The 12,498-nt window shown below is 44.1% G+C and overlaps 1 protein-coding gene across 3 annotated transcripts; it reads right to left on the bottom strand.

Annotated features, from left to right (window-relative positions):
• Window positions 1-2,796: 2,796 nt before the first annotated feature.
• AP4B1 (adaptor related protein complex 4 subunit beta 1) lies at window positions 2,797-12,425 on the bottom strand. 3 transcript variants are annotated; one of them, XM_034990252.1, is made up of 11 exons: window positions 12,219-12,425; window positions 11,893-12,078; window positions 9,774-9,998; window positions 8,984-9,114; window positions 8,464-8,611; window positions 7,425-7,921; window positions 6,307-6,390; window positions 5,425-5,528; window positions 4,487-4,694; window positions 3,991-4,272; window positions 2,797-3,548 (listed from the first exon to the last, which is right to left on the bottom strand). In XM_034990252.1, exons 2-11 carry the CDS (start codon window positions 12,003-12,005, stop codon window positions 3,121-3,123), a joined length of 2,220 nt encoding a protein of 739 aa, XP_034846143.1. In that variant the 5' UTR covers window positions 12,006-12,078; window positions 12,219-12,425; the 3' UTR covers window positions 2,797-3,120. The 3 variants fall into 3 exon arrangements, with proteins under 3 accessions (XP_034846143.1, XP_034846146.1, XP_034846144.1); XM_034990255.1 differs by lacking the exon at window positions 9,774-9,998; XM_034990253.1 differs by lacking the exon at window positions 12,219-12,425 and having other exon boundaries at window positions 11,442-12,118.
• Between the last annotated feature and the right edge of the window lie 73 nt (window positions 12,426-12,498).

Here is a 12,498-nt window from a genome sequence, read left to right as displayed (position 1 = left end):
CACTTGCTTCTTTTCCTGCTCTGGCCACAACAATTTACATCCCTCTCTCAAAAGCCTCATCACCTTTTATCATTGGCTCAAAGTCTAGGGTCTTGTTATCTGCACCAGGTCTGCCTGTGAATGAGGTTCCTGGGTACAGCTCCTCTCAATGTATAAATCTATAACTGAGAAAATAAGTTCTTTGCCTCCTCTCCCCCAAACACCCAATATATGAGAAAGGGATAGAATAATGGTAACAGAACTCCCATTCAAAAAGAGGGGTGGGGGAAATGGAGCCATTTAATAGCCACTAGTCCATGGCAATAAGATTATGGTCAGGAACTACATAAATGATTGCCTCTGCAATGTTCTAAAGCGCCATGGTCATCAGTGGGCACCCATTACATGTGAAATACATACTATTTCCCAACAAGACAGACATTAGAAAACCATTTTTCTAAAAGCACAATATCAACTATTCTGAAGGATTTTTAAAAATATGCACCTACTTATATCACATCATCAAACCATATGTCTGCCAAGGCTAGAGAGACCTCTTAGGGAGAAGAAATATAATTAACTTCATGGTATACTTAAGCTTTAGTCATTTTGCTTATAAATTAGCAAAATCAGGCTACAGTTAAGAGAAATCATTTCTTCCTTGAGATCATTTTATTTTTTTAGATTTTATTTATTTATTTGAGAGAGAGAGAATGAGAGAGAGAGCACGAGAGGGAAGAGGGTCAGAGGGAGAAGCAGACTCCCTGCTCAGCAGGGAGCCTGATGTGGGACTCGATCCCGGGACTCCAGGATCATGACCTGAGCTGAAGGCAGTTGCTTAACCAACTGAGCCACCCAGGCGCCCTTTGAGATCATTTTAAAAGTATACTTTTCAAACGCAACAGTTTCATATTCTGCTATGCCCCATATATTACAGAGAAGCAACCAAGTAGGACTTAATCTTTTTAAAGCTCCAATAGCTAGGATCATTTTAGTAACATTTATTCAATTATTAAGCCATACCTAATTTTCTTTAGGTCAACATTTCAATTATAGTCTTTAATTTTTAAAAAAAGTCCATCAGTTTACTTAATCTTTACCATTTCTATCTTATTCCCTTATAACACTGTAAATTGGCAGCACTTTACACTTCCATTTTATTTCTTTTAGCACCTAATTAAACATTCATGGTTTAACCGAACAAGTCAAACTATGGAAAAAGCAATTCTGAAGCTGTTTTGATCTCTCTACATGTAATCCCTGGGGACCCATGATCTAGCTCATTCTCAATGAGGAGCGATTTTGTCCCGCCAAGGCACCTTTGGCAATGTCTGGAGACATTTTTATTATGACTGGGGGTTCTATTGGCATTTGTGGATACAGGTCAAAGATGCTGCTAATAATCATCCTACAGTGCGCAGGAAAACCCTCCACAACAAAGAATTATCTGGCCCCAAATGTCAGTAATGCCACTTTTGAGAAACCCTAGTCTAGGTGGACTTCCACTATTGTTTGGTTGATACAATATGATACAATATAGCAAAATACACACTTCAAACATCAACCCCAAAACACCATCAGAATCTAATTACTGACAGCCACTCATTTGGTAAATATTTATTGAGTCATCACTATGTGGCAGACTGTGGAGATGGAAGGAAAGAACCTCACCGTCCTTAGAAGTTGTCCAGGGGGAGATCAATTCACAAAATCCAGGCCCTTGCCAGAAAATTCAATACTGTCTGTTATCTACTCCTATTAAGAGCCTAGTTGAGAGAAATGATGGATGAAAAAAATTTTTAAAGGTATGCAGTCCATTTACATATCTATGTGACAAGTCCTTGAATTAAGCTAGATAATATTTGAATTGTGTTAAGTCCTTGAAGAAATGCCCTCCCTAAGCTCCATGTTAAAGTTATGCTCTCTGCTTTCATTGAAGAACACCATTAAGTCATGAGAAATCCGTTACTAACTTCCCCTAAGAATCTTGTATGTATCCCTCTGTGTCACCTATGTGAAACTACCTGTAAATTTCTTTTAGAAATTAATATTGGAAGGCTTCTTCCTCTCTGATGACATCTATACACCTATTTCTCTTCACCCTGACTGCCAAATCACTAAATTTGAGGCTCAACTGTACCAATTATGTAGGCCCTTAAGCCTGAACATTTGTGTACTTCCCCATCCCCAACCAAGCTGGTCTGAGGTGGTATTTCCATTTTCCCTGTTGTGGATCCTCTGGTTATTTATACTTTACTATATATACTTTAAACCATTTTATTACATCTGCTCTTGCCATAAGTTGCCTCAGTTAATGTATATAATGTGGGCAGGTATGAATAAAATTGAAAGCAAGGAAGAGTGACAGAAAACAATTACAACAGTACTGCTAGACACATGCACTGGAGGCCGTGACAGCCTGAACAGGACCCATAATGAAAGCATCAAGGGTCACAGAAAACTTCCTGCAAGAGCTCCTGACTGAGCAGAATGCTGAAAGACAAGGACTAGATGTTACCTAAAGAAAGGAGATATGAGGGTGAGGAAATGTTCTAGCCAAGAAATAAAAGCAGGAGCAAAGTACAGAGGTGAGAGAGAGCCTTGTGCATTCAAGGAATGCCAAGTGGTTTGCTTATGCAAGACCAGGGTGTTTAGGCAAGAGGTGAGACAGGAACTGAAGAGTTACTTCTGATACCGCACTAAAGGACTTTGGACTCTGGCCTTGAAAAGCATGATTAGATAGAGGAGACCAGTGAGGAATTTATTGCAGTAATACAGGGAAGAAAAGATGACCCCCACAAATGATGACTTCATCAGTTTCCATAAACATCAGGCATCTTTAATTAGTAAAACAATCCCTAAAACGGATTAGAAAAGAATCCAAATCCTATCCTCACCCCCTCCCCATCCCCTTACCAACATTAACCTTTTCAACATCACCTGGAAAAATGGGGTCATTCACCTATAGGTATGAGAAGAATAAGTCAATAGTCTTTGGACAAAAACATAAGAATCCTGATTCTGAGATTGTCCATTCTCCTTTGCATTTGATAGTATCTGGACTTACAAGCGAATTCTAATAAGAAAAACTAGGAACTCTGATAGCTACTCATCTCACTTAGCACAGGCAGCAAGAATCTGTTATGATTTTATGTCTCCAATTGTTCCAAGCACAGTTTCTAATACGGAAATAAAACTATTCAAGGTCTCAGTCCTCGGCTCATTTTGTTTCACAGAGATCTGCATTTCTGAGCTCTCGGGCTCCAAGAGCAGTTCTGTTAGGAACAGGCAGCCAGTGTCATCCTGAGCACCGAGGTAGGCTTTCCACGGGTGAGCCCCCGCCCTGCTCATTGCGATGGTCTGGATGTTCACTACCTGCAGGGCCATCTGGAGGGTGTCAGGATGGACGGCTCCCCGCCAAGGGAACACTTGCTGATGGGCAACTTTCAGGCTAAACCAAGTTTTCTCAAAATACTCAGCAGTCAGCTGGCAACTGGGGACTAGCATGAGGGCTTCAGAATCAGGAAGTTCCTGTACTGTCTCCTTGCTCTCTTCAGGAATCAGGGGACCTAAAAGAGTTAGAAAGCTTGTGTAAGAGATCTTCTTAATCTATACCAATTATGGTTTTTTTAAAAAAGATTTTATTTATTTAAGAGAGAGAGAGTATGTGAGCAAGGGGAGCAGCAGAGGGAGAAGCAGACTCCCTGCTAAGCAGGGAGCCCGATGCAGGGACTCGATCCCAGGACGCTGGGATCGTGACCTGAGCCAAACCGACTGAGACACCCAGATGCCCCCAAACTATGATTTTAACTAGATTTCCATAAGTACACAATGTGCCTTTTATCCTTGGATAAATGATTGAAATAGCCAATGAGGAACTTCTTTCTTGCTCATGTAGACTTCAAATTCAGGCAATAGTCTGAGACGTAGTTAGGGTACTCTACTTTCTACCAGTCGTTGCAAAAGGTAAAGATTTTTCATGACAAGACATAAAGTAAGGACTATTTTTACCTGGAGTGGCAAAGGATGCAGTGTTAGGAAGCTCCGGGCCCCGACGCTCCGCCCGCTGGTATTTAGAGATGGTTGCCCAGCGGGCTTTGCCATAGACTGGAACCAGCGTGTTGAAGTCTGAGGCCCAACTATTCACAGGTCTTTCTGCCTGATCCTCCAAAAGTCCGAGAGAAGGGTCAGATTTAGGGCTACACAGGATCCTCTTCACTTCATCAATGCCAGCTAAGAGAAGTCGATAATAGAAGAGACCCCGGTCTCGTACTGCCATATCCTTTTCTTCCTCTGTGGTAAGACAAAGACTGAGTTAATTACAAACAAAACCAAAAACACTCTTTCTACCCTGTGCCAACTGCAATAGGGGGAAAAAAAAAAAGGAAGGAGGGAGGAAACGTTAACATTGTCTTCTTGGGTCCCCGAGACGACTCACCAAACAGTGTCAGCTCTCAGAATGTTACTATCTGACAGGGCAAGTACAATTTCCTTCTGAAGAACCTACCTATGCAGTAATGTAACAGACGCCCCAGCATGTCCTGGCACTCGGCAGGCCGGGAGAGGAAAAGGCGCAGCAGTGCAGTGAGTAGCTCCATCTTCACAGCTGGGAAGGTCTCTGATTTCACATTCTCCACAAAGTCTTCCAACACATAGGGAGCATTGGGGATTCTCTCCCCATGGACGCCAAGGAGCCAAATAAGCGCCTGTTTCCCCTGGGGAATGAAGGAGTAAGAGCAGGTGCTCAATATTTGGCTGTCCCAAACACAGCGGCAGGTTTTGCTTCCCCCCAACGTCAGCAGGAAAGATAGAATCTTTTATTTACTTCAATTGGCATTGTTATCAATCCCCCACACCCTGGCTCCACTCTGTACAACAAACAGGAATAAAATGTTACTACCCCAAAGGAGACTCAAGACTCCCAGAGCCTGTGTTGGTTAAGAAATAAGGCTTCCTCAGTTTGGGGGCCTCTGCCCCAGTCTGGGGTTTAATGTGTCAGTGGAAGTGACTGAAAGATTCCTCTAAACCACTTCATGAAAGTGGTAATTAACCTAGAGTGCAAATCGGAGTCATCTGTGAAGCTTCTTAAAAATCTATGTGTCTAGGTCTACCACTCCTGCATATTTAAGTTGGTGGGCCTGCAGTGAAGCCCAAATATGCAAAAATTTGATTCTCATTCCAGCTAAAAACTCCATGGTCTAAATCTCTGGCTCAAAACTGTTCAAGAAAACAATGATATCAAAGCATTTGTAATAAAAATCATAGATAAATCTCACGTTTTTATCACTTCTATCCTAACTACACCCAAAAGAGAATCTGGGGTGGCAATCAAGTCTAAGAATTTCCACATTCAGACACCGGGTAGAGAAGAATTAGATTCCATTTCACAGTGCAGGGTCCCAAGCATTTCCCTCTGCCTGGAGGTAAAGGAGAATTGCCATCTACCTCGCTGTCTTGAATGTTCTCCTCACAGCCGGGCAGGGCCTGACACACAGCTTCCGTACACTGAGGACACAACCAAACCAGGTCTCGGAAAGTCTGCACCACCACTACAACACAGCTCAGGATATAAGAGCACAGGTTAGAGGCTCCACGCAGGAAGGAATCTTAAGAGAAGTCACATATTCAGACTAGATTGCTACGTGAATTTCTGTAAAACGGGTGTTAGAGGGGTGGTCCATGATTATCTGAGAAATGTCTGACATGGGCAATAATTTCTTAAATGGATGTTGCTCATATTGGATTGGCTATGACGACAAATGAGCTCATATACGCAAAAGCACATGGTAAAATGTAAAGCAAATGTGAGATCATGTTATTGTTGATTGATATTCTGAAGACAGTATAAATGGAGCCCCCACTGCTGGGACTAGGGTAGGGCACACGAGGTGCTGTGGGTGTAAAATCTAAGACATGCAGGGTTAGCACCTGCATGAACCTGAGAGTGAATGCCTCTTTAAATTTTTGCATCTTGGGCACCTTGCTTGCCTCGCCCTAGTCCCAGCCCTGGAAGCCACTGCTGCCATAAAGCAAAAAGAGGGTAAAGGTGGGGAGTTAACAAGCACTAGCATTCTGGTAGTCCTCGTTATCTACAGAACAGCCTTGCAGACTTACGGCAACCAGAAGACCCTCTACCTGTTAGATCTATAGATCCTATGCTTCTCTGATGGCAACAGATGAGGATGCAAAGAAAAGTTTAAACCTCTGTTAATCAACAACAAATATTTTTTGAGCAATAGCTATAGGGGTGGCAATTGACAAAAAATAAAAAATAAAAATAAAAATAAATAAATAAATAAAAATGCTCGAAGGATAGGCAGCCATTACCTGTGGTAATGTGCTCTTGCCGAAGCCCCAGCAACTCTGTTAGAATCTGCACACACTGATCTGTGTAGGTCCTGGCAACACCACCTACAGAGGAAGAGAAAGCAGAAAAAAGTGGTAAGTCAAATCCTAGCACCTCATTTTATAAAAACTTCCCACCAGCCAAAGACAAAGAGGACCAGGGATACCTTAAAAAAAAAAAAAAAAAAAAAAAAAATCACCCCTTGCTTGATGAAATAACAATTTAAGTTTCCTAAGTTTGGTAAGAGTGAACTTTCCATTGAACAAGGTGGAAAACTTTCAGTAACAAAGGTATGTATGTGGCAGCCAGATACGAGGCCTCGAGGCCACTGGCTACAGAGCACCTCACAGCAGCGTCCCTGCAGGGACACCTGACCGCAGGAGCGCTGCTCCCCTTTGTTCGCTCTTCCTGATCCTGAAAATAATCACTCTTTATTCTAATATAAGGGCTCCTTCTCCTCTTCCACTTGAAGCCCTCCAACAAAACATTACTCCCTGGCTGCTTTCATTTGGTGAGTCACTCTGGCCTTTTGAATCCCAGACAGAGTAATACGAAAAAGCCTGAAAGATTTAGTATTTATTCTGTATTGGTCTGTACTTGGCACAATACATAGCCCATAGCAGAAGCTCAATAAACAAGCGGTCAATTGTCACAGGACTTTGAGTCTAGAAAGCCGGGTTCTGACCCTGGGTCAGGAACTACATGACCTTTTGGCCATTTAATAACCTTTTTCTTTCTGAGTTTCTTCATCTCTAAAATGAGGTGATAACACTTGTCCACCTTTCCAAACTGCCTCCAAAGACTGTGCTAAGATGATATATGGAAAGCATTCTGGATAGTAGCCAAAAGAAGGCCATATAAATTTTGAGTACTCTAGTTTGAGTTACGTGTATTCTCTATCCTAGAAGATACGGTAACACCAGTGTTGACAAAAAAAACAAAACACCTCCCTCCCCACTCCTGTCTGTGGCCACTGACCCCGTTTTTTGGTGCCTGGTAATTGGTCTCTGATGCAAGATTCATTCCCTTTTGTTCGCTATGATTCCAAGGCTTTCTGGTTAGTCGAAGGTCTCCAAAAGGAAAAGCAGCAGACCCCTACCTATGGCAAAGATGGCAGCCTGGGCAAAGTCAGCTGACACGTCAGTACAGTACCCTCGGAGCTCCTCTAGCACCTGCTGTACGTTCTCATCGTTCACCAGCTCGCATAGCACCTCCACCTTCTGCAGCTTGATGTAGTGGGGCTCCGAGTAGGAGCAAAAAAACTTTTTGTAGTGGCTGCTAAAGTGACCGGGCAAACTATGCAAGATCTGACGCACATGACATAGGGCAGCAAAACAGAGCTCGCGGCTCTCTGAAGAACAGGCAGCCAGCAAAGGGCCCTTGACTTGCACAAGCACATCAGTTTGTACATGGGGGAATTTTTTTGCCAAGATCAGAAAGAGTTTCGTGGCTCCCATTACCACACCGGGGCTACTGCTCTTGAGAAAGCTATCTAACAGATTGAGAATGTCAAACAGCTCCTCCTCACTGCGGGGTTGATAGCGTAGCAGAAAGTTCAATACTTCAGCCTGGCCCCATTGGTCCAGTTTTGGCATTCTAACCAAAAAAGAAAAGAAAAGTGTTATTTTAGCAACCAAATTAGGACCTTCTGCATGCAAAAGCCATGTCACCAGTCATCTGTTCATCATAACAAGGAGAATTCTTGAAAACAGGCTATGCCGTAATAGAATCACTCTTTTCATGTACTATTTAAAGTTTACACAAAATAGGCTTTAAATTCCGAGATGAGTTTACGCTACAAATTCTCATCATCTAAGGCCAAGGACCATGATCACTATACCTAGATCCAGATTCTTTACAGTTTAAGACAGGATAAATCGCTCAGTTTGGGGGACATAACGATTGTAGAGGAGGGCAGAACCTATTTCCACAGGATATTTCTGCCATCTCTCTATATCACCAAAAGAAACTAAGACAAATAAAAGAAATCCTCTCAATGAAATATGAGGAGGTTAATAGTTATGGTTAACTTTACTACTCTACAGAAGTTGTTCAAGACGTCTCCTTAATTCAACATGTCAAGATCCCACTAGGATGCAGATCTCATCATAACAAAAAGAGCACCGAGGCATCCAAACCGATTTAAGAGATGGTGGGCAATGGGCTTGTTGATGACAACACCTCCTTCCTGTTTCAGAATTTCCTCTAGAGACCTCAGGCAGTTCACAACCACAATTGGATCCTGGTCACGTAGCAAACTGTATAATTCATTTACCAGAGCACCGTCTATAAAAGAGCACGAAGATCTCAGATAAAGAACAGCTTCAGAATCTCAGGAATAGAGCTGAGTACTAGCTCCAGGCAGACAAAGCTGAACTTCTCTGCTACAAAAATAACAAAGGCAATAATAAAGTGAAAGGCAAAAAATTGCCATCTCCAGACTGTTCTAAGTAGCTAATGTGATGGATCTCACCTGGGCCCCAAAGAAAAGGCTTCTCTGATCTCAAAAAATACCAAACCAGCCTTTCTACTTAAAGCGACAAGTACAGAAGTAGGGCCACATTACTATCTCCTACCAAAGTCATGTCATCTTTTACAAAGTCATACATATAACCGAGGCACAAATAAATACTGATGACGGATTATACTGAAACTTACCCACTTCAGAGTCTCCATGAAGATTATGCATCTTGGCACAACCAAGGACTGCCACCCTTCTGACATATGAAGCTTTATCTCGCAGACCATTGAGAATAGGCTGTTGGATATATTCCTGCACACCAGGCATCCTAAGCAACACATCCTGGAGTCAGCCAGATCCTGAAATACTAGTTTTGACATAATTCAGCCCCTATTCACTTAACAGAAAGTTCAGTAGATGTTTGAATGTACATCTATCACATCATAAAGAATTAGGGAGGGCGCCTGGGTGGCTCAGTTGGTTGAGCGACTGCCTTCGGCTCAGGTCATGATTCCGGAGTCCCGGGATCGAGTCCCGCATCGGGCGCCCTGCTCGGCGGGGAGTCTGCTTCTCCCTCTGACCCTCCCCCCTCTCATGTGCTCTCTCTCTCATTCTCTCTGTCAAGTGATGAATAAAATCTTTAAAAAAAAAAAAAAAAAAAAGAATTAGGGAAAGCCACTGCCACACTTAAAAAGTCATACTTGACTTTTCATTTGGAATAATACTCCAGGGGTGGCAAAAACATATATCTACATGATTGTTTACAAATCATTAACCAAAACCAAAAACTATTTCAGCAAGAGTGATGGAAAACTCCCTTTAATGTAACCATATGACAGTTTTTTAAGCCTAAGCAATGGCTGAAAACCTGAGTTCAGGTTACAACTGCATTTTCCCTAGTATTAAGAACCTCACCATTGAAGACCTACCCCATCGTCTCCTAAATACCTCAGCCACTGATAAACAGTCAGGGAAGAGGGTACTCACCTGAGGCTACACATGCTCCGTAACGCCAGCCCTCGAACCATTGGATTGGGATCCGAACAGTCTTTGCACAACGTATTAATGGCCAAGAGAGCCAGATCTGGTTTCAGGGGGGCGTATGTACACATGTACAGATAAACCAACTTCTTCTGAACAATATCTACGGTGGCACTGGCCTTCACCATTTCCATGAAAACACCAGACATGTCCAAGCCCTGAGTCATGTGCCTGAAACCAACACACATAGCAGGAGAAGTAAAATACATAATCCCCAGCCTACAATGAGAGGCATTTTACCTATACACATCCTGGTGATCCAACTAGATTGTGAAGGAAGCAACCAAGTCCACCTTGTCTATTATACTGCACAATACTTCACACCATGGGCCTATGTAAACGTTTTTCTATTCATTCAACAAACACTTATTGAATTCCTGGAACATTCCAGTCTAATTCAGCTTCTACATTCCAGGGATATGTTCTGGGGACGTAATCTTTTTTTTTTTTTTTTTAAGATTCTTTTTTTTTATGTTATTTATCAGAGAGAGAGAGAGAGAGCATGCACAGGCGGGGGGAGCGGCAGGCAGAGGGAGAAGCAGGCTCCCCCCAGAGCAGGAAGCCTGATGCAGGGACTCAATCCCAGGACCCTGAGATCATGCCCTGAGCCAAAGGCAGACAATTAACCGACTGAGCCACCCAGGTGCCCCTCTGGGGACATAATCTTGAAGAAGGCATGGTCTCAGATCTTTAGGAACTCAAGGTATTACTAAGGAGCAAGACAAAAACACCACTAATTACAGTACAATACGTAAGTATTAAAATAGGTAAGTGTTAAAACAGAAGTAACAGACAAAGTTGGGGCACCTGGGTAGCTCAGTAGGCTAAGCGTCTGACTCTTGGTTTCAGCTCAGGTCATGATCTCAGGGTTGTGAGTTCAAGCTCCGTATTGCCTCTGCGCTAAGCATGAGGTCTGCTTGAGATTCTCTCTCTCCCTCTCTCCCCACTCTCTCTCAAATAATTAATAAATCTTTAAAAAAAAAAGAAGTAACAGACAAGGTGCAATGGGGACCCAGAAGTCTAATACTGCCAAGAAATCATAAAACGTTTCCAAAGAGAAAGTAATACTTTAGTTGAATGAGCTGGAATTTTCCAGGCAGGTGTAGTTAGGTAGGTAACACATGCTATGAGGCATGTAGACATCAGCAAGAATGCTACATTCTTTTGAGAGTATGCAAGTAGTTGTGTTAGCAGGGTGTTCTTTGGGTGCTATGGTAAGAAGTTTGGACTTCATTCTGTAGATCATTGTTTCTCAAACTGTGGTCTCCTACAGGAATCGGATGGGATATCTGTTTAAAATGCATATTGCTGGGTTCCATCCCACCCTCCCGAAAGCAGCATTACTGGATTGGATGAAAATTTTACACTTTTTTTTTTTTAAAAGCACCCCAAGGGACTTTTGTGCATACTAACGTTTGTTACCCACAACTGCAGCCAAGAGTTATACATTTAAATTCATGTTAAGAAACTTCTGACTGAAATGAAGAGGCAAGGTCTGACCTACTAGTAAGCCACTGCCAATTGCTTTGAACAGCGGTGCCAACAAAATAGAAATACATAGACGTTTTCTTAAAAAAAAAAAGAGGATGGATATTTAGAACTACATATCCATACCATCTGACTTGAGAAGTGAAAATCAGGCGTCATCAAGATTGACTCCCTCCCTTGGTCAGCTGGATGGTGACATTCCTCAACCCAAACATAAGCGGAAGAGCAGGTTTGGGGAGAGGGGAAGGATGCAGGTGCTATTTTGCATGTCTTTGAAGAAATGTCCAGGGGGGGATGCCCAGCGGGCAAGAGGATATGTGGGTTTGAAGATACAAAAGGCTTTCTGTACCAGACTATAGATGTGGGAATCAGCAGTGTTAAGTTCAAGACGTGGGTGTAACCACCCTGCTGAGTAAACCAAGTCAAGCAAGTGCCTCAGGGGAGGCTGCGGCGGCCATCCAGAGAAGCAGGAAGGCCCAATCATACCCTGCCCTGAGTTCATTCACTCTTTCCGAGCAGCCACGGGTAGAGGGCCCGGATGGGGGCGGCGGCGGGGAGCTCGGGCGGTAGCTGATACCTAATCACTCGCTGGATGACATTCCGGTAGCGCAGCCTATCCGCCTGAACGTGAGGGTTACACAGAGCTTTCTTCAGCTCCTTCACCACGTCCTCGGAACCAAGGTACGGCATCTTCAACGGCCGCGGGGCAGCCCCACACACCCCTAGGTAGCTCGCGGGCTCCTCCTAGCCCCGACGTGCGAACCTGGGTAAAGCAAACGTCAGTCAGCGAAGAGACCAAAGGCGTGATCTCGCCCCAGCCTCGCCAGGCCCCAGCACACTCACACCAACCCCCTCCGCGCCCCGGCGAGCCCCAAGCGAGGCTCTGTGGTTCCTTCCTGAGACCTGCAGGCCGGCTCGCTCCGCCTGAGGCCGCTCCGGCTACCTCGAGGCCCCTCGCCCCATTTCCAGCCCCGCCGCCGAAGGTCCGCCGACGCCTCCCTCGCCAGTTGCAGCCCTTCGCGCGCCTCCGCGCGGTTGCGGGCCCGGATAGGCCCAATCAAGCTTTCTGCGGAAGTCCCGCCTCCTCGGGGCCGACCGCGCACAGCAGCTGCCACTCACCTTCTCGCAGCGAGCGCCGAGCGTCGCCCGGACGCCGACCTTAGGGCGCCCTTCCCCCCACCTC

This window comes from Mirounga leonina, unplaced genomic scaffold, assembly GCF_011800145.1.
Source record: "Mirounga leonina isolate KUSES-001 unplaced genomic scaffold, KU_Mleo_1.0 Mir_507, whole genome shotgun sequence".
Classification (NCBI taxonomy): domain Eukaryota; kingdom Metazoa; phylum Chordata; class Mammalia; order Carnivora; family Phocidae; genus Mirounga; species Mirounga leonina.
Note: the sequence above shows the minus strand (reverse complement) of the source record. Positions and strands in the feature narration are given on the sequence as shown.

Coding starts and splice junctions, on each gene's coding strand:
- AP4B1 (XM_034990252.1), bottom strand. CDS start 12,005: ATGCCGTACCTTGGTTCCGAGGACGTGGTGAAGGAGCTGAAGAAAGCT. Junction 9,999..11,892: donor GTCATCCAGCGAGTGATTAG/GTATCAGCTACC, acceptor TGTTGGTTTCAG/GCACATGACTCAGGGCTTGG. Junction 6,391..7,424: donor GGCTGCCATCTTTGCCATAG/GTAGGGGTCTGC, acceptor CTTCCTCTGTAG/GTGGTGTTGCCAGGACCTAC.